Source organism: Carcharhinus amblyrhynchos, chromosome 16 (assembly GCF_965287045.1).
Source record: "Carcharhinus amblyrhynchos chromosome 16, sCarAmb.v2.hapA, whole genome shotgun sequence".
In the NCBI taxonomy this organism is placed as follows: domain Eukaryota; kingdom Metazoa; phylum Chordata; class Chondrichthyes; order Carcharhiniformes; family Carcharhinidae; genus Carcharhinus; species Carcharhinus amblyrhynchos.
In genome coordinates, this window is record NC_137339.1 from 36,892,983 (window position 1) to 36,915,717 (window position 22,735).

Here is a 22,735-nt window from a genome sequence, read left to right on the forward strand (position 1 = left end):
ATACAATCCATTGATGCTAACTGTACTCATTAAATAATGGTCGCAGTCCACTGGACATGGGATAATGTACTATGCTTAATGGAAACCTTGTTTTCTGCTGATCATTCACCAATTACTGCTGCTCAATATAAACTTGTTGTAGCTCTTTTAATATTCTGTACCCAGTTGCTGCGTGCAAAAGAAAATGTTTCTTCTCTTTACTGAAATGATATCTACACCCCAAGGGTTAAATTTTGAGGAAAGATTACACAAAGTGGGTTTATAACTTCAGAAAGTTAGGGGTGATTTAGATCATTTAAAAGCTTGTATCCATTCTGCTATTCAATGAGTTCATAGCTGACCTGCAACCTAACTCCATACACTGCCTTTGCCCCAAAACACTTAATTCTCTCAGGCCAGGATTTAGATCAGGGCTTATGAGGAGAAACTGAGTAGACTGGGACTATACTCATTGGAATTTAGAAGAATGAGGGACAATCTTATAGAAACATATAAAATTATGAAGGGAATAGATAAAATAGAAGCAGGGAGGTTGTTCCCACTGGTGAGTGGGAACCAGAACCAGGGGGCGTAGCCTCAAAATAAGCGGGAACAGATCTAATGACTGAGTTGAGGAAGAATCTCTTCACCCAAAGGGTTGTGAATCTACTGAAATCCTTGCTCAGTGAAGCAGTTGAGGTTACCTTATTGAATGTTTTTAAGATAAAGAAGACAGATTTATGAATAGTAAAGGAATTAAGGGTGATGGTCATTAGGCAGATAAGCGGAGCTGAATCCACAAAAAGATCAACTATGATCTCATTGAATGGCAGAGCCATCCTGAGGGGCCAAATGGCCTATTGTTGCTCCTAGTTCTTATGTTCTTACGATTTGGTGAGGTTTTCATGATATTATGGAGAACAACCACAGTAAGTAGTGAGATTTCTGCTGGTTGGAGACTCTCACAATGGGAGGGAGCATGGTTTAAAAATTAGGGCCGGACTTCTTAGTAGTGACATTGGGACACGCTTCTACACACAATGGATGGTGCAAATTTGGAACTCTCTTCTGCCAATAGCAATTAATGTTCCATCAGTTGTTAATTTTAAATCTGAAATTAGCTGATTTCTTTGTTAACTAAGGCTAGAATTCTCTGACCTCACCTGCAGCTGGGCTTCTCTGATCTCGCTGCTGTGAATGGAGATTTGGCTGAATACCAAATTCTCCATTCCCGCTGGCACTGGGGGGGGGGGGGGGGGGGTTGTTGGTGGTGGTGGTGGTGGTGGAGAAGAGAGGGTGTGGGGTGGTATATCAGACTGGAGAATCCTGGCCTAAGAGAATTAAGGGATATGGGCCAAAGGCAGTATATAGTGTTAGGTTGCTACAAACTCACTGAATGGCAGAACGGACACAATGTTTTAAATGGTCTAATCCTGTTTGGAAGTTTTACCAGTGTTCAAAGTGGCATGGTACAACATACACCAGTACAGTGTGCAACTTATAATGAGCGGAGATCATTCTGACACTATGATCTGGGATGCCAAATTGGCAAAGATGCATATTCTTACAGTTAACCAGTTTATTCAGACTAGCACTTTACAGTTTCACTTCAAATCATGGCTGGGTCTTGTCTACAAAAATGGCTGCAAAATATTTTTGGGGTGCTTCTCTTGTTATTAAAGAAGTCACAGAGAAGGGCTTCTCTCTTGAAAAGTTAAAATAACCAACGAAGTGGATCGCAGATCAGTCCGTTTATGCAAGTTTGAGTGGAAACGGGTGTGGTCCAATTCAATGAAAATTAACACGTGTAAACTAAAAATACAGTTTTTGGACCCAATAAGGGCTCTGAATGAATGGAAACAATGAGGAAAAATTGCTAAGCTGAAGTTCCCAAGATGATTAGTCAGAGTAGCCAACTTCTTGCCAGCATATTGTTCTGTGCAGCTGAATGTGAACCTTTCGGTTGACCCATTGGTAAACACAGGGCGTCACTGGAAGTGTAGAGAATTTCCCAGGTTGTGCTAGGAAACATTCATTGTGAAATTGTTGAGTCTAAGAAGACTGGCTTGTTGCAGTGAGTCCAGAAAGATCTTTCCTTATAATTTCATTAACTGCAACAAAAGAGGGAAACAAAAGAAATCACATTAAATCACTTGCGCCAGTTTTGGAATGCAATTACATAGTCAAATTCACGTACTAATCATTAATAAGTACATTTCTCAATTATCAGATAAAAGCAAATCTAACATTACATGAAGTTTAAGAATAGTTGTAAATCTCACAATAAATCAAAATGAAATAAGTCACGACACAGAGACTGGCTAAAGCACTGCAAAGGTGTAAATTTAACTTTCAACAATGGCATGAAAGAAGCCATATTGGATTTGGTGTCTATTATGAATTCATCAGATCCATCCCATTATTAACCCCATCAGATCCATCCCATTATTAACCCAGCTAGATCCATCCCATTATTAACCCCATCAGATCCATCCCATTATTGACTCAGCTGGATCCATCCCATTATTGACCCCATCAGATCCATCCTATTATTGACTCAGCTAGATCCATCCCATTATTAACCCAGCACAGGTCCAACCCATTATCAACCCAGCTATATCCATCCCATTATTGACCCAGCTAGATTCATCCCATTATTGACCCCATCAGATCCATCCCATTATCAACCTTGCCCAAACCCATCCCATTATTAACCCAGCCTGGATCCATCCCATTATCAACCCGACCCAGATCCATCCCATTATCAATCCAGCCCAGATCCATCCCATTATTGATCCATCCAGATTTATCCCATTATCAACCCAGCCAAATTTATCCCATTATCAACCCAGCCAAATTTATCCCATTATCAACCCAGCCAGATTTATCCCATGATACACCCAACCTAGGTATTTTCCATTGTACACCCAGCTCGGATACATCCTGATACACTCTCAGCATGGATACATCTCAAAGTTTTCATTTTTGTTCATCTCAACAGAAAGAGAAATGATGAACTGTCTCTACTAGGCAGTGGGTCCAAGATTATTCATTTTATACCATTGCTTAAAGTTAAAATTGCCCTTACTCTGCCTGTGCCTGGATGTTGGTTTGTGAATGATTCAAATTTATAACATAGTGCTTACAAGTCAACTTCAACCCTCCACAGGGCTTTGGATTTCAAATCATTTGCTGTCTAATATTGTCTTCTTTCTGTCAAGTGGTTATGAATATACTTTATCTCTCCTGATCTCTGCCAAGGATGTAGCTCTTCTACATCCACTCAGATGCATATTTCAACTGTCAATCTAGATCTGAGCCCATTAATTTTATATTTCTTTCCCCTCCTTCCCCTCTTTCCTTCAGCTTTCTGTAATCCAGTTATGCCCTTTTTCATTTTTACTTTCTCAGGAACTACACTCAGGTCCTCAAAAGCTCCCATTCCGCCCACTAACTTTCACTGTTCATTTGCTGGCATCTAAGGCTTAAATACCCCTGAGATAAGTCCTTGACTAACCCCTGTGCATCTCTTGACATTCTCCATGGAGCCTGCAATTTTTGTTGTCACTTCACAAGTAGTACCCTAGTTGTCTTGCCTACCTTTGTGTTCGAGTTACCTTGAATTGACTTTCTGCCCCAGTCACTTTACCTATCTGCTGTCCTTTGGACTCTCCCATCAGATCTATGACTACCAGCCCTTTCTGTGTTCCCTTCCATAATGGCTATTCATTTGGAACATGGGCCTTGTCTTAGCCTTGCAAACTATATCTAATGATTAATTTTGTCGAAGTAGGAGCTGAGTCATAAAAGGGGAACATTTTAATAATCAGATTTGCATTGTAGCATAGTGATTACCGACATAATAAAATTCATTCTCACATGCAGATTTTTGATGACAAAATAAAAGTATGATCCCAGGTAGGAATGAAAGCTGAACTACAGAAATAAAATCACAATGCAAAGAAACTAAGTTGTGCGTTAGAAATTTACACTGGTGCATGCACAACGATCAAATGGCAGCATGTAATTTTATTTTTTTCAACAGACTAAATATCCAATATTTACAATTGGCTTCAGGTCATAATGTGGACACAATTCGCAACAAACACAAGCCTGATCATTCATTACTTTCCAAAATAAAGTCACCAGGTCAATTAGCCACAGAACCTTGCTTTAGAACTAAATCAAGAACATCTCCAACATCAGTGAGAAATGGAATTACATATTTAATCATTACAAAATAAACAAGGCCACATGTATTTGTAATCTTGCCAATAAGAAACTTATTGCGCGCTTATCTCAGCATTAGAGATTTTGAAATTCATAGATTAGTCAAACAGAGAAATACAAATTGGACGTTCACTACAGCGTAGCTCTACAAGACCACAGCAAGGTGGTGAAAGTTATTTTTCCATTCTATCAAATGTAGGTTTCAGCATGTCTTTCTACAACTTCCTGCCTCATGTGTTAAACAAGGAAATGACAACTGTGAGTAAATGGAAAGTTTCGTTGCCCCCTCATTCTATTAATAGTTTGAAGGTGAAAGGTGTGGGCGGTAATCCTCAAATACCCTGTTTCCTCCTCACCTGCAATAGGTGAATGCAGGCACAACAGGCTGACTGTTGGTTCAACAGCACTTTGATGCTGCAGACTTTTTTTTAAAAAATGCTGCGTGCACAATCGTGACTGTTTTTCAGAACCATCAGAAGTTTGAGTAGATTCTATATGCTGAAGGGTTTAAATGGACCTGATGGCAAGATGGGTGTATTTGTTCGAGAACAACAATGTATGCCCAACAAAAAAAGGCAATGAACTAACTTACTGGCAGATGTCATGCTTAATGTATTAAAGGAAATGCCTTCCCATAATTAGGTGCATTGACCATGCTAAATTCTTCCTCAGTTTACCCGAACAGGTGCGAGAGTGTGGCAACTAGGGGACTTTCACAGCACCTTCATTGCAGTGTTAATGTAACCCCACTTGTGACAAATAAACAAACTTTAACTTCACTTCAAGTTAATTATTACAGGATAACACTATTGTTGATACCTGAAGAAATAAGCACTGACGTCTTCCTATATAACAACAGTCACTGTTCATTAAAAGCATGTTGATGTGTAAAACCCTTTGAAAGATTAGGGCATGGTAGGGGATTATAAAATGCAAATGGTGTTGTTCTTTGGTTACTGGACACACATGATTCCTAGCAGAACCATTGTTAAATATTGTACAACAAAAAGTCTTCTATTGGCTAGGGGAATAAGATTCAATCGCAACACGTGCTATTTCTATTGTAATGGGTTGCCTCCTGGGAAGTTTTCATATTTCAGCTATTGCTTTTTAACAGCCTTCTAAATAAATGACTGTAATGACATAAAGTGCCATCAATTGCCCCATTCGCACATCTCTGTTCATTAATCTGGTAAACGAACAAGTGATCCTCTCCATTCCCAGATTCCTTACATAGAGGGGCCCCAGCCTTAGCTAAGACTTACAGCAAAATTTAGGTGTTTCCTGCCAAATGGGAAATGAGAAGATGAGTCATTTGTAAGATCCACAGTTTTTGTTGTTATTCATGATCTTGGCAACAACACTGGAATATCATCAGCAGTTTACAGTGTTATAAGGAGGCAATAGTGAAGACTAATCTCAGTGAAGATTAGCAGATCAGTCCAACCATTCAGGTAGATATTACTGAATTATATTGACGCAGTTATATTGATCATATTGTGGAGATGAACTCCCCAATACTAAAATGGTGTTGCCATGTCTTGAGAGAAACACCCCTTTGTATTGTCTGTCTTGTCCAACTCCAATTTTTGATTGGCAAAAATTTTAGACCCAGAAAATCTTATCTGCACTGGCTCAAAAGTAATAAAAGCTAACGTACAAATCAGCAAAAGAGCAACAGCTAAAACACCTTCCCTGCTTGTGTTTCTGAGTTCCAGCATTTGCTATATAGTACCCTGTTATATGTTACTTAAAAGGGAAGTATAATCACAGATGCACACAAAGCTGACCACAATTTTCACAAGACTGACAATTTTTAATGTTGATTTAGATCACACTTTCAGCACTGAACTCCTTAAAATAATCTTTCCGGGATTACAGTGGTGTTCAAGATGGCATTTTATGGAGCTTAACATACCCTCACTATAACTAGGACAAAACCCTGAAGCACCAATTTAATCAGGCTGGAGGGTGGGGACGCAGCAGCCTTCCCTCCTTAGTCCTGGTTAAGTTGTTGAGTTCCCACCCGACGCCAATTGAGTCACTTTTGTGGGCACTTCATGTCTACTTAAGGGCTTTACCCTGCCAATGGGCAGGTGGGGGAGTTAGCATGCCGGAAGTCCAAACAAGCAAACCTGTGCGGGCTGGGAGTGGGGAGAGTGTGGTGGATCCAGATCAAGAAAGGGAGGAGCTCACCGAGAGCCACACTACCTGTCTTTGCCTCCAGCCCCCTCCTTCCTACTCACCCGCAACCCCACAACCCTCACCTTTCATCTGGGCTCCCTTGACAATCCTGGACCTCAGTTGAGTACATTGCTGACAGCAACCACTGTTCCCATTAGCACTGCTGAACAATGTACAATTGCTGGCCTCTGACTGGCCTGTAGCTCTTAGGGAGAAACTCCTAGGGTCTTTGATCCTGAGACAGGACCTCCACTACCCACTTAATTCGATCAGCCTTAGGAGGAGATGTGCGTTCTCACTGGCTCTCCAGCTGAGACTCTTGTCGCCAGCATTAAATACTATCTATCAAGAAGCTAAATTTTAAAACTTGGAAGGTTCTGCTGTATTTACACAATATTTGTGCTATTTGTACGTCAATATTTTGTGTACCACGAGTTCAGATATTAGCCATATTGTGTGAAATGAATGCAAAATGACAGAATTTGTGAAAGATGTGAATTGAACGTAAGTGAAGCTCTCCAATTTATTTACCCCATATTTTCTAGAGTATTCAGAGGCGATTAACAACAATATTATCAAGTCTACTGCTACAGAGTGTGAAGATGCTTCAGAACAAGAGCAGGGTTCAGAATCATTATACTTATTAGTTTTAAAGTTTATTTATTAGTGTCACAAGTAGACTTACATTAACACTGCAATGAAGTTATTGTGAAAATCTCCTAGTCGCCACACTTCAGTGACTGTTCGGGCTCACTGATGGAGAATTTAGCCTGGCCAGCACATCCTTTGGACTACTGGGGGAAACCGGAGCACCCAGTGGAAACCCACACAGACACGAGGAGAACGTGCAAACTCCACACAGGCAGTGACCCGAGCCAGGAATTAAACCCGGGTCCCTGGCGCGGTTAAGCAGCAATACTGACCACTGTGCCACCATGCCGCCTGCATTATTTACTTCAAGCTGCTGTATAGTATTAAAGAAATAATTTATCAGGATGTTTTGCTAGTTACAATTCTGTTAGAAGTTAAAACTTCAATGTGACACTTCCTGTGCTGTTGATTGTGGAAAGGATTTTTATCACTTATCTGTCCCTTATCTGATGTGGATAGATTCTGCCTACTCTAATGCGTTTAGTATGAATTTGTGTCAAATAGTGATGCAAGCAAGCACAATTCAAATTAAGACATCAGATAAGGACTTTCCCTTTAGTATGAGGCTGGCTGCTCTAACTTTTATGATTTAATTTTAGGAACTTTCCACTTCTGTGGCTAACGGCTACCAATACCACTCTATAACTGTATACTCTGCTTGGTTTACTGATCAATGGTTAGCTGAGAGACGGAGTCTGCTACCCAATAACCATGACATCAACATCCCCTCGTAAACTCATTTGAATCGGCAGAAGGTGGCCATTTGGCCCACTGAGTCTGTGCTGGTTCTCTATAGTGCAATCCAGTCTGCCCCAGTCCCCACTCTATTCGCATAGATCTGCAAGTTTCCTTCAAGCAATCATCCAATTTCCTTTTGAAATCATTGATTGTCTCCACTTCCACCATTCCTGTGGGCAGTGACTTTCAGGTCATTACACGTGCTGCATAAAAAAGTTCTTCCTCAGATTCCCCTCTGCTCTTGCCCAAAGCCTTTAATCCTGTGACAACATATAAAAAGTTTTTTTGAAATTTGTGAGACGTGGACATCGCTGGCTAGGCCAGCATTTTAATTGCCCATTGCTAATCGCCCTTGCAAAAGTGGTGGTGGATTGCTGTCTTACCTCACTGCAATCCATGTGGGTGTAGGTACATCCACAGTGCTGTAAGGGAAGATGTTTCAAGATCTTGACCCAACGACAGTGAAGGAATGACAATATCTTTCCAAGTCAGGATGGTGAGAGACTTGGAGGGAAACTGCTGGGTGGTGGTGTAACCATGTGCCTGCTGCACTCGTCTTTCTAGATGGAAATGGTCATGTGTTCAGAAGATGCTGCTGAACAAGCCTTGGTGAGTTCCTGCAGTGCATCTTGTAGATGGCAACACACGGCTACCACTGTATGTCACTGGTGGAGGGAGTGATTGTTTGGGGGTGCCAATCAAGCATGCTGCTAGATTGATTAGAGTATTCCTTTTCTGTCTGTTTAAGATCAGTAAACTAAAACTTCAAATAAGTTGGACTAGATTCTTAAAATGCAATCAAGAATATACAATTCAAGCATCTCTCACACTTACTCTGATACTTCTTGCAGAAAACTCTTTGAGTCCTATGTTAGTGCATTAGCATCAGAATTAAAATCACACATCCCTGAAGAAATAACCTTGTTAAATATTTATAAATCATAAATGATCAAGAAACCTCTATTATTTGCATCACTGTCAAGGAAGTTGAATTAACTACAGGTAGTTAGGAAGTTGTGGATATCTTTGGACGTGATCTTACTGCCTGTTCATGCCATGCTCCCACTGCAGCAAGGTCGGAGAATTTGGCATCCGGCCCAATCTCTGTTCATTCTGCTGGGATGGCAAATCCCACTAACGTGAACAGTGATAAGATTCCAGCTATTGAGTCATGTTACTGTGACCTCATCTTATGGTTTCATTTTATTGGTTGAAGAGACAATCTCACAATATCATTGATGAGTTTTTGTTTCTGGAGGGGAAAATCGGAAAGGAATAATTACCTCAATCTACGCTCTTGCACCTTTCTGACTGCAGTGTTAGAAACGCAAGAGGAAGCAACCCGTTTGCCTTCATGACCAAGGGAACAGTGTGTATCACATGGAGATCTAAATTAGGAAGGATATTGAGTAACTTCAACTTGGGGGCATCAAGTGAACAGAAGTTGGTGCAGGCATTTCTGAACACCGACCATTAAAACAGTGGTCCATTATGTGACAAGGCACGAAACGAAAGGGGATGTAAATCACTAAAGGGGAAATTCCCAATGTTTGAGTCTCATTTATCAAATGTCGGCAAGCTGAGAGCACTGATACAGAACTCAGAGACAGCTTTTTGGTTGGGGCATGAGGGAAATGAGACAGGAGTAATGATTGAAAGTGTGTGGGGAAGTGGGTGTGTGTGTGGGGGGGGGATTTCGGTGGGGGGGGGGGGGGGGGGGGGGGGAGGTGCCGGTTGGTGGTAGTGTGGATGAGCGAACAGCAGAGCAGAACATTTTGTGGGCCTGGATGAGGAGTTGCATTCTTCCTTACTCCGAAAAAGGTCTTCTGGAGAATATTTTAGCTCCTTCTCTTTTAGGCCAAGGGTCGGCCGTTCAATGCCTTTTACTAAAGGGCTGAGCATGCCCAGTCTTACACAAAACTGGTACTTGGGTCCTACAATAGATGAAGGACCCCAATTTAAATAATGAGTTCAGGCTGTCACCTATTTTGGGCAAATTGGCATTGCTGGCAATTTTGAGCTCTATGAAAATTGTATTGGGTGGGTCTCAAGCAGCTAATGAACAGTTGATTTTTCAGTAGGCATGATGCAATCCACTAACAAAAACAACCATTCATATTTTGTTAAAAGGAACACAGAAATTCCACAATGGTGGTAATGAAGCTACAATACTGTAAAACTCTCTTCCACTTTTGACAAAACCAAAAGAACCATGGAATGGAAAAAGGCCATTTGGCCCAGAATTAGTTGTCTTCATAACTAACCCGAACATGGTTTTGATTTTGATTGATTAAAGTTCTGTGTAAGTAGTCAAAAGAGAAAATGCTGAAAAATCTCAGCAAGTCTGAGAGCATCTGTAAGGAGAGAAAAGAGCCGACGTTTCGAGTCCAGATGACCCTTTGTCAAAGCTAAAAGGCATAAAAAGTGGGAGATATTTATACTGTAGTGTGAGGGAATGAACATAGAACATAGAACATTACAGCGCAGAACAGGCCCTTCGGCCCACGATGTTGCGCCGACCAGTTACAAAACAATGACCCACTAACCTAAACCAATCCCTTCTCGTCCATAAACCTATCCACGGATCTCTTAAACGCCCCCAAACTAGGCGCATTTACAACTGCAGCAGGCAGGGCATTCCAATCCCTCACCACCCTCTGGGTAAAGAACCTACCCCTGACATCCATCCTATAACTACCACCCCTTAATTTAAAGCCATGCCCCCTCGTGCTAGATTTCTCCATCAGAGGAAAAAGGCTATTACTATCCACCCTATCTAAACCTCTAATCATCTTATATGTTTCAATAAGATCCCCAAAGATGGGTCATTGCCACAAAAGCAAGGGGAAAGGCTGCTAATGGCAGCCCATAAAGAGATTAGAAGCTGTGAATGGCCAATAGCAGAGATGCTGAAATCAAAGGGTAAGCTGTGAAAGATGAAGGTAGAGAGGGAGACTCTCTACCAAAGACACTCTACTAATATCCATTACAAGCTCACTGACTGTCACAGCTATCTGGACTACAGCTCTTTGCACCCTACATCCTGTAAGGACTTCCTCACAGCTCCTTCCTCTCCGTTGAATTTGTTCTGATTTCCTTCCTTTGTGTGACTAGCGTCTGATTTGCGAAGAATTTTTTTTATTCATTCTTGGGACATGGGTTTCACTGGCTGTCCAGCATTTATGACTATTTCCCTTGTTGCCCTTGAGAAGGTGGGTGGTGAGTTGCCTTCTGCAATTGATGTTCTGCAGGTTGGCCCACAACATGATGCAACATCTATGTTTTCAATACCTAAATATGCTTGAACTATTATTCAAGTTCAAAATTACCAATTGAAAAAAAAGTACCTCATAACTATTTTCGGGAACCATTGCTTGCGTCTTTTTAATGATTAAACTGCCTAACTACAGAAGAAATCCCATCATGTTAATCTCAGAAAATAAAAGGCAGCATTTAAATAAGGCTGCATTCAGAACAATCGTGAATGGCTGGATGAGTAATTAAGCCGATAAAATACTTGCAGATGCCTTTCTGAGTTGTGCCAGATGTATTCTCTTCATTCTGGTATATATATAGTTTGTGCGCGCACACATGCGCACTTGTATTTTTTTTTTGTTTTTTTCTATATTTAAATTACCACCCACAACTTGACTAACTTCTTAACTACAAATAAAACAAGTTACAACAAGCTCCAGCATGTTTCAAAAAAACAGCAATACCAGCCAGTGAATGAAATTAAAACCACAAAGTGTTAATGTGTCACATTGGAATATTTGAATTTTATGACCATATAGTGGCAAACTGCCTGATTGGAGAGAAAGTCAGTCCTTTTTTTCCTGAAATAACTTTCAGATGGAGAGTAATAAGGGTCATATGACAAATACTTGCCATTAATGCAGCCTTTTAGTCTCCATGGTACACGCAGCCAAAGTGTGGTATTAGATTGCTTAGCAACGTGACTAACAACCAGTACAGCCCCTGTTGCAATGTTTTTGTTTACTGTTTTAAATATTGAACTTTATAGAGAGAGTTACACCGTTTGCAGTTGGGCAGTGTAGAGCTTCTCAGGGAAGTGGTGTTCCAAGATCTCCGGCTGCTGAAAGTAGTGGAGATACTGTCCTGAGGCACTTGGTGATTCGTTTTGGTGGCCTGTTGATTTGTTTGTTACCTAATTTGGGCCTCTTATCACACGACCTTCTAATCTGACTCTGCTGCCAAAGGCTTCACTGCTGCTCAGTCACACAAGTGACTGGCTTCCTGTTTGTTTCAGGAAGTCAAGGTGCAGTGGAGGGTCTCACACATTCAGCCACAGTTTTATTGAATTAGCCTGCGTTGGAGGCGAAGTGTTTTCATAACGTAACACCTGAAAATTCCTTAAAGAAACAGCCACCGTGCGGTGGTACGGCACATTTGAATACCAATGAATTACTTTGGGATGGGGTTTATCAGATTGATTCCAGAATCCCACAGACATTGAACTGGTGTTGCTGTAGACTGGCAGAGTGTAGGCCTTCTAATTCCCAGCGGAGCAAAGGAATCATGGAATTGTTATAGTGCAAAAGGAGGCCATTTGGTCCATCAGCAGGAATTTTACCGTCCTGCCCGTCAGGGAATCGGAGCACGCGAGGGGCGGACCATAGAAAGGTCCATTGAACCCCGGGCAGGATTTTACAGTTTGGGTTCCCGGCTTGGGGTCACTATCTGTGTGGAGATTGCATATTCCCCTTGTGTTTCCACCAGGTGCTCCGATTTCCTCCTACAGTCCAAAAATGTGCAGGTTAGGTTGATTGGCCATGCTAAGTGGCTCCTTAGGGTCAGGGGGGTTAATAGGGTAAATATGTGAGGTTATGGAAATAGGGCCTGGGTGGGATTGTTGTCACTGCAGACTTGGTGGATCAAATAGCCTCCTTCTGCACTGTAGGGATTCTATAGATTCCATGGGATGAGCAATGCTGCAAAATCCCACCAACTGTGTCTGCACCAGCTCTCCAAGCAGCATTGTGGCTACTTTCATTTTCCTGCGTTATGCCCATACTCCAGCACATTGTTTCTATTCAAGTAATGATCTAATGCCCTTTTGAATGCCTCGAATCATCATTATGCTGGCTTGAAGTACTAGCTTGTGAGTGCCATTGGTACTGACTATCAACCCCACCAGCAGCGATTCATATTTGCCTTAAGGAAACCAGAAAGCAGAGAGAGAAAACACAACTGAGCTCAAAAGAGGGTAGTACGTACCACCAGTAAAAAGAATTCAAATCATCACAGCATATATCAAAATGAACATCACACCGACTTTGTCTAATTTTGTATTTGAAATGACTGTACCACTGGGCTCCCAATCAGAGACAAGTTGCTTGTAGGATATACCAAATATCATGCATGCTCATAGCCGCAGAAGGTGATTCAAAAGGAAGGTGCTGTATATTACACGCTACCAGATTCAGAACACCCTGAGCAGAGTCCTTGGAATATATCCCACATCCTTCTAGCCACAGTTTATGAGTGGGCTGGGGAAGCCAAGGCAGAAAGTAATTTGCAAAGAAGGCTTTGTATCCTAAAGAGAAAGAAAAAAATCCCTCACTCTTAAACAAACCTATGGTGTGGTTAATGAGGCCTTCGCTTCCTGAGTAAATTTTTGTTTGGGAAGTGAGGAGAGCCAGGAGTCAGCCACACTTTGGTGTCATACCCAATAACACAAAGATGTGTTGTCAGACAGCTTACATCATTCATTACACTTCCACCAGTGAACAGAAGTTTGCCATTTTTGTTTCAAAAATATTTTTCTACGGTTAGGAAATATAATTTTCAAAGGTATGAAAGGTCAGGTATCACTGAAGCAAACAGACCAGAAACCAATTTAAGGCAATCACAAGCAGCAACTGTACTGAAGAAACAAGTACGGCAATAATCTGATAAAGTGAGTACCTTAATCAGGCCAGCAACAGAATTTCAAACAGTAGTGAAATCAGCAATGCACTCTGTGGATTATGCTTTACATACTTAAAAGAACAGAAATTGGCAGGGTGACAGAGCGGCGGGGAGATAGTGGTGGGGGGGAGAACAGAGGATTGGGACTCACTGATTAGCTTTTCAAACAGCTGGCAGAGATACAATGGATTGAATGGCCTTTCCCTTATGATTTTCTGCTGCTTCATCCATGTGGAGGCTGTGCAGCTACCAGTAATATAAATTGTGCCCAAAGTGGGCTTTCTCAAAAGGCTGTATAAATAAAGCATGCTGTATGCAAAGCCAGTTAGGAAGTAATTCATTATTATAGCGTGAGTCCACTGACTCCTCAAAGCTACTTGGCTTAGAAAGTCTGCCCTCAGCTTAAGGTGGAAATGAGCTGCGGCTTAGTTGGTGGCCACTCTTGCCTCCGAGTCAGAAGGCCGTGGATTAAAGTCTCACTCCGGGTGAATTTTATAGTGGGGTAGGGGATGCGTATTGTGCATCCACAGAAATGTCAGTCAGCAGCCAGCAGGAAAAGAGCAAGTATGACAAGCGTTGATCCTTTAGAGAGTGACTCTGAGGAATTAATAATGGAAAATAAGGAAATTGTGAATCAATTGAATGGATATTTTGCATCTATCCTCAGTGTAGAGGATACAAATAACACCTCAGACATAATTGTGAATCAGACAGTGAAATGGAGAGAGGAAGTTAAAACAATTGCAATTGCCATGGAAAGTCTACTGAAAACATTATTAGAGCTAAAAGCTGATAAGTCCCCAGGTCCTGATGGACTTATTTCAGGCTCTTAAAATAAATGACTGCTGAGATAGTAGATGCCTTAATTTTAATTTTCCAAAATTGCTTAGCTACTAGGAAGGTCCTGTCAGATTGAAACTAGCAAGAAGGAGGGAGACAGAAAGACAAAACTACAGGCCCATTCGCTTAACATCTGCCATCGGGAAATTGCTGGACTCTATTATTCAGGAGGTTATTGTGGGACACTTAAAAAAAATCTCAATCCAACAGGCAGAGTCAACATGGCTTTGTGAAAGGGAAATCGTGTTTGACGAACTTATTGGTATTCTTTGAGGAAGTAACAAGCAAAATAGATAAAGGGGAACCTATAGTTGTGCTGTACTTAAGACTTCCAGAACACCTTTGACACAATGCCCCATAAAAGGTTGCCATGCAAGATAAGAGCGCTTGGCATAGGGGATAACATTTTAGAATGGATAGAGGATTGGTTAGCTGAAAAGAAATGGATAGAGATAAATGGTTCATTTTTGGGTTGGCAATATGTGACCAGTAGAGTGCCATAGATAATGGTGTGGAGGAATCAGCTTTTTACAAAGACAACATAGTGGTTCGTACTGCTGCCTCACAGCACCAGGGACCAGGGTTCCGTTCGGGTCTCAGGTGACTGTGTGGAGTTTGCACTCTCTCCCCGTATCTGCATGGGCTTCTTCCGGGTGCTTTGGTTTCCTTCCACAGTCCAAAGATGTGCGGGTTAGGTTGATTGAGCATGCTAAATTTCTCCTCAGTGTTAGAGGGGTTAGCAGGGTAAACATGGGGATTATGGGGATAGGGCCTGGGTGGGATTGTTGTCAGTGCAGACTCGATGGGCCGAATGATCTCTTTCTGCACTGCAGGGATTCTATGATATTGATCACTAAGATGAAAGGACTGAATGTACAGTTGCTAAATTTGATTATGATAGAAAGATAGGTAGGCAGGTATATTGTGAAGAGTCCGCAAAGGGAAATAGGTTAAGTGAATGGGCAAAAATTTGGTCGATGGAGTATTACATGGGAAAATGTGAACTTGTCCACTTTGGCAAGAAGAACAGAAAAGCAACATATTATTTAAATGGAGAAAGAATTAGATAAGAGGGATCTGGGTGCCCTGGTACATAAATCACAAATTACATGGGATACAGGTAATTTGATAAAGTGGATTAAAAATTGGCTCAGTTGTAGGAAACAGAAGGCGATGACAGAAGGCTGCTTTAGTGAAGTGGAAGCCAGTGTCCAGTGGTGTATCATAGGGATTTGTGTTGGGCCTTCTATTATTTATCATTTATATAAATTACATTGACGACTATGTGGGGGGTAAGTTTGCAGGTGACACAAAGATTGGACGGGTGGTTAACAGTGAGGCAGAGTATCTTGGGTTACAAGAAGATATAGACAGAATAGTTAAACGGGCAGATAATTGGCAGATAGAATTTCAACCTGAAATGTGTGAGGTGATACAATGTGGAAGGAGTAAGTTGACAAGAAAGTACTCAATAAAAGATAGGACACTAGGAAGTTCTATGGAACAAAGGGACCTTGGCATGTTTGCCCACAGATCTCTGAAAGCAGGACATATTAGTAGGGGGCGAAAAATGCATATGTGACACTCGCCTTTATCAATCGAAGCGAGGATTACAAAAGCAGGGAAGTCATGTTGGAAGTATAGAACATTGGTAAGGCCACAGCTAGAGTACTGTCTGCAGTTCTAGTCTCCACATTATAGGAAGAACATGACTGCACTGGAGAGGGTGCAGAGGAGATTCACCAAAATGCTACCTGGGTTGGAACATTTAAGTTATGGAGAGAGGTTGCATAAGCTTTGTTGTTTTTATTGGAGTGTTTCATTGAGGGATGACATGATCGAGGTGTACAAGATTATGAGAATCATGGACAGAGTGGATAAGGAGCAGCTATTCACCTTAGTTGAAGGATCAGTCACAAGGGGACATAGGTTCAAAGTGAGGGGCAGGAGGATTAGGGGGGAATGTAATGAAAAACATCTTTACCCAGAGGCTGGTGACAGTCTAGAATGTGCTGCCTGGGATGGTGGTAGAGACAGGTTGCTTTACATCCTTTAAGAAGTATCTAGATGAACACTTGACACATCATAACATTCAGAACTTTGGACTAAATGCTGGCAGATTGGATTAGATGGAAATTCAGCTGTTTCTAATGTGCCAGCGTGGACTCGATGGGCCAAAGGGCCTCTTCTGCTCTGTATGGTTCTATGATTCTGTGAAAAGTCAGTATGCAGACAATACAAGTGATTAGGAAGGCAAATGGAACATTGTTGTTTGTTGCAAGGGGAATGAGTTATTATATTGGAGATATTTGCTACAGTTTTAGAGGATGTTGGTGAGGCCACATCTGGAATACTGTGTACAGTTTTGGTCTCCTTATTTAAGAAAGAATAAATATTTTAGAAGCAGTTCAGAGAAGGCTCACTTGACTGATACCTGGGATGGGGATTTCTTTATGAAGAAAGATTGGACATGCTGGCCCTGAATCTGGTCAAGTTTAGAAAAATGTGAGGTGACCTTATTGAAACATATAAGATCCTGCGGGGATTTGACAGTGTGGATGCTGGAAGGATGTTTCCCCTTTGGGAGAGATGAGAACAAGGGACACAATTTAAAATTAAGGGGTCTCCCATTTAAGATGGAGGAGACATTATTTTCTCTCAAAGAATCATGAGCTAGAGCCCTCAGACAATAATGGAGGCAAAGCAATTGAATACTTTTAGGCCAGAGGTCAATAGATTCTTGACTGCAAGGAAGTCAAAGATTATAGGCGGTAAAATGTAGAGTCGAGGCCACAGTCAGATCAACAAAGACCTTATTGAATGGTGGAACAGGCTCCAGGTGGCAAATAGCCTTCTCCTGCTTTTATTCATGTGCTTTAACAGGGCTGCCCCACTGTGATAATATGCTGGGGGGGGCCTTAAAGAGATGAAATGGAATTTCCGCCCCACCCTGGCATCAGAAATCCTGTCTATTGAGAACACAGAGATGCTACCAGATATACCGCAAATACAGGCACCACCAATGTGAAGCAGGCACACATGCTTTCTGAGAACATATAGATCATACAAGGCTATATTCAATTATTAATTGGTCCAAACTTAGCAAGGATTGATTGACAGGCAGCTGAGTAACTGCAGCAACCCCAGAATATAGTAATGGTCATTACTGGGAATGCGCAGAGTCCTGGGATGAAGACTATGGATACCAGACTTCAAGGTAAGTCCAGGGGTTTTGGTCAGGAAAGGAACAGGAATCCTAGCTAGGGGTGGAGTGAGGGAGGGTTTGGGTGTTGGAAAATGCAGGAGAGGAGGGGAAGGTATCATTCTGGGTAGGCCGCACTCCATGAGGGGACTGCCCCTCCCTCCTCTGCCAAGGGAGGCACCCCCGTTCCTTTTCCCTTTTTACCCCAAGTCAGGAAGGTAGCAGGTTGGCCAAATTCTTTCCACCTTCCTTGGTGCACAATAATAGGGGAGAGAACTCAGAGGCAGACAGAAAGGTGGTGGGTGAGCCGCCTGTTTTATTCCACCATGAGCATAAAAGCCAATACTGAAACTCAAGTGTGGTACTGAGAGAGTGCCATGCTTTTGGGGGTACTCTTAGAGGAGATGAAAGATCCCACAGAATTATTTTAAAGAAAAGCAGGGAAATTAGCCCAGGTGTCCTGGCCAATCCTTATCTTTCAAAAAAACACCACAGATTATCTGGGAATTATCATTCCAACATTTCATGGAATTCCCTACACTACATAAGAAGGCCATTTGGCCCATCGAGCCTGCAATGACAACAATCCCACCCAGGCCGCATCCCCGTCACCCAACTATTTACCCTGCTAATCCTGCTGACACTAAGGGGCAATCAACCTAACCCGCAAATCTTTAGACTGTGGGAGGGAACCGGAGCACCGATTTAACCCCTGAATGACTTAGCACTAATTTTAAGATTGCCCTCTTGGTCTGATTTCCCCCACCAAGAGAAATGGTTTATCTGTTTCTACTCAAATTTCTTTGCCATTTTAAACATCCCAAGTTAAGTTTATTTATTAGTGTCACAAGTAGGCTTATATTAACACCGCAATGAAGTTACTGTGAAAATCCCTTAGTCGCCACACTCTGGCGCCTGTTTGGGTGCACTGAGGGAAAATTTAACACGGCCAATGCACCTAACCAGCACGTCTTTCAAACTGTGGGAGGGAACCAGAACACCCGGAGGAAACACACGCAGATACGGGGAGAACGTGCAGACTCTGCACAGTGACCCAAGCTAAGAATCGATTAAATCACCTGAAGGGAACAAATTTAGAAGGAATAATAATGAATTACCAATTAAATTTTTTGGGCTCCCCAACTCCCCGACAGAAATATCCGTTCCCACGCAAGCTGTTTACCATCCTAGTTTCAATCCTGGACACACCCTTGAGGCACCAGCAACATTCCCGACTCCCATTTGTGCCATTTGGTTCTGTTCAGGCTGTTTTGCTTATTGTGCAAACTGCAACATTTCTGCGAAACCACAGTCTCATAATGCTGGTGCTGAGCATTACCTGATTATTTACTGTTGCTGATTAATTGCTGACACGTTATTCCTGCGAGCTTATGAACTTAATTAGGTAGCAGTTGAGTGTGGTGCCGATTCGCTGCGGGTTTGTTGGCACATTCCCACCTGCACCATAAGCAAAACTTTGAGCAAAACCACATGTCCAAAATTAATGTGAGGCAAAAAGAATGTCTCTCGGATTGAAGTCGGGATTGTTTTAGCTTGAAGTCTCACAGCTACATAAGAAATGAATAAAATTGAAAGAGGAGTGGGATGATTGCTAAAGGCTGCTTCATACCACTTACAAAGGGAATAATTTGTAAGCCACAAAGAGGTGAAAGGGAAAATAACCACTAAAGTCTGACAGCCGAGCTCTGCTTACATTCACTAATGTTATCCATGGTTTCTTTCTTTCTTTCTGTAGAGTCTTCTTTTTCTAAGAGATTCTGTTTATGAGAGTTATTAATACAGTAGGAAAGATAGAAATCATCAAATCCCAACAGTGCAGGAGACTATTCGGTCCATCAAGGCTGCATTGACAACAGTCCCACCCAATCTCTATCCTTGTATCTTTACGTATTTACCTGTCAATTTCCCTGACAATAGGGAGAATTTAGCATGGCCAATCAACCTAATCCACATATCTTTGGAGTGTGGGAGGAAACCGGAGTAACTGGAGGAAACCTAAGCAGACATGGGGAGAACTTGCAAACTTCACATGCACATAGTCACCTGGGTCTGGAATTGAACCTGGATCCCTGGCGCTGTGAGACAGGGCAGCAGTGCGAACCACTGGGCCACCATGCCGCCCGGGGTGGTAGTTAACAATGAGGCGGCTGACTTGCTGACACAGCCCTGCTATGCCACCATCTTCATCTGGGCTAACGCTTGGGAAGCCCTGCTACACATCCGATTCAAAGGTGGAACAAAGGGAACTTGGCATGTTGGTCCACAGATCTCGGAAGGTGGAAGGACATGTTAGTAGGGTGGGGAAAAAGGCATGCGAGACGTTTGCCTTTATCAATCAACGCATTGATTACAAAAGCAAGGAAGTCATTTTGGAGTTGTGTAGAACTTTGGTGAGGCCACAGCCAGAGTACTACGTGCAGTTCCGATCGCCACATTATAAGAAGGATGGGATTGCACTAGAGAGGATGCAGAGGAAATTTAGAAGGATGCTGCCTGGGATGGAGCATTTAAATTATAAAGAGAGATTGGATAGGCTTGAGTTGTTTTTGTTGGAGCAGAGAATACTGAGTGGGCGACCCGATCGAATGGATATGGAGCAGCTGTTCCCCTTAGTTGAACCTATGTCATGAGAGGACATAGGTTCAGGATGAGAGGCAGAAGGTTTAGGGGGGGATGTGAGGAAAAACATTTTCACCCAGAGAGTGGTGCTGGTCTGGAATGAACTGCCTGGGAAGACGTCAGAGATAGCGTGCTTCACATCCATTAAAAAGGTACCTGGGTGTGTACTTGGCACATTATAACATTCAGGGTTATGGGCCAAATGCTGGCAGATGGGATTAGGTGGGAATTCAGGCGTTTCTAATGTGTTGGTACAGACTCAATTGGCCGAAGAGTCTCTTTCGCACTGTATGATTCTATGAATCAAGCATCAGCCTCATTAGACCTGGGAGATTGAGCTCCTCTGGCATACGTTGGTACTGGGTGCAGTTTTAAAGGCCCATATGGAGGAGCTTGTTCTCAGTAATATCTGTTTTTCCAGTGGAAAGGGCCCCAAAAATGTATGTCTAATATTTTTTCTCTGCAGCCAGGAGTAGCAGCTGCGCTGACACAGGCTTCTCAGGGCTTCACCATGAATAGCACAGTGGCACAGTGGTTAGCACTGCTGCCTCACAGCACCAGGGACCCAGGTTCAATTGGGAGACTGTGGAGCTGCACTTTCTCCCCATGTCTGCATGCATTTCCTTCAGATGCTCCGATTTCCTCCTACAGTCCAAAAGATGTGCAAGTTAGTTTGATTGGTCATGCTAAATTGCCTCTTAGCGTCAGGGGGCTAGCAGGGTAAATATGTGGGGTTAAGGGGATAGGCCAGTGTGGGATTGTTGTTGGTGCAGACTCAATGGACTGAATGGCCTCATGCTGCACTATGGATTCTCAAAAATAATGTGGATCGCTGCTGCCAGGCTCCCTCCCTCCGCGATCTGTTTCTGCCTCCCCTTGACCGACTGTGTCTATTTGGGTTATGCAGCTTGCCGGCAATATGTTATTGGAGTCCTGCCCTCAATATGGACTGGGTCTTCTGCCAGAGGAATTGGATGGCAAGCTGGCTGCTTCTTGATTAAAATCTCCCCGAGCCTTTCTTTCAATTCATAAAATTGATGCAAATTTGAACTGTGATTTTCTGTTGTTTGTCAATTCATAAACTGTTTGTTTTATGGGAAAGTTTCTCAGCTATGGAAAGCTATTAGAATGCGTTATTGACATGAACTTGACCCCAAGTGACAACATTAAAGCAAACACAAATCAAAGAACCTCCAGCCTTTCAAAGCATCACAGAATAAAAAACAGCCAGCATTGACTCGATTCATTTCTTACCTTACGCTGATCAGAACAAGTTGGAATATGTGCTGAAATCTTCTGAGAGAAGGCATTATGTCAGCAATGAATTACTTGGACAAAACAAACATTCAAGTGGTCATAGGAATTGACTTAGTTAAGGAGCAATGGTGAACCTTTTGAAATCAGCTCACACTCAGCGTGCAGTCATCCTTTGCCACATTATCCAAATATCAAAGTAGCATTCGCTTATTTATTCATTTTAATTCTGCTAGGAATTTTGCAACGCGTGACTCATCTCCTAACTCCCCAAAATCTGTCCACCACCTACAATGCAGAACTCAGGAATGTGATTGAACACTCTTCATTTTGCCTGGAAGCTCCGACAGCAATCGAGAAGCTTGACTCCACTCAACACAAAGCAGCCTGATAGATTGGCAGCCCGTCCACCACCAGAAACATTCACTTCCTCACCACCAGTGACAGTGGCTACAGATTGTACCATCTGCAAGATGCACTACAATAACTTTCACCACATGGCTTATTCGACAACACCTTCCAAGCCTACCTAGAAGAACAATAGCAAGCACATGGGGGCAGTATCACTTGCAAATACTTTTCAAGTAACACTAGATCCCGACTTGGAGCTAGATCACCCTTCCATCATCATAGTTGGGTCAGAATCCTGGAATTCCTTCCTGAGCAACACGCTGAATGGACTTATACCACAAAACAGTATCACTTCAGCAAGGTCACCGCCACTTTCTCAAGTATAATTAAGGATGGGCAATAATGTCGGTTTTGTCCATGACTCCCACATCATCCCATAAATTAATTAAAAACAAACTTGCATTTGTGTTATAATTCCAAAATAGTATAGGTCAGAAGGAATCAGGAAAAGTACAGAGTGAGAGATAGCAAAGAGGGACGATTCAGAGGCAAAAGTTAGGATCAAGTTCCATATTGTGGAAGCCAAGCTACCTGTAGCAACCTCAAGCTACCTGGCCACAGAGGAAGTGATGACCTAATGGCATTATTATTAGACTATTAATCCAGAAACTCAGCTAATGTTCTGGGAATCCAGGTTCAAATTCCACTATGGCAGATGGTGGAATTTGAATTCAA

General features: G+C 42.3%; 1 protein-coding gene across 3 annotated transcripts in view; it reads right to left on the reverse strand.

Moving 5' to 3' along the window:
- Nucleotides 1-1,281: 1,281 nt before the first annotated feature.
- The window catches only part of LOC145353962 (nuclear factor of activated T-cells, cytoplasmic 2-like), a 148,928-nt gene continuing 127,474 nt past the window's right edge, over nucleotides 1,282-22,735 (reverse strand). For all 3 annotated transcript variants that reach the window (XM_080205001.1, XM_080205000.1, XM_080204999.1), the window contains one exon: nucleotides 1,282-2,090. In XM_080205001.1, coding sequence (XP_080061127.1) covers nucleotides 2,076-2,090 — 15 coding nt within the window. In that variant the 3' untranslated portion in view covers nucleotides 1,282-2,075. The remainder of the gene's footprint in view (nucleotides 2,091-22,735) is intronic.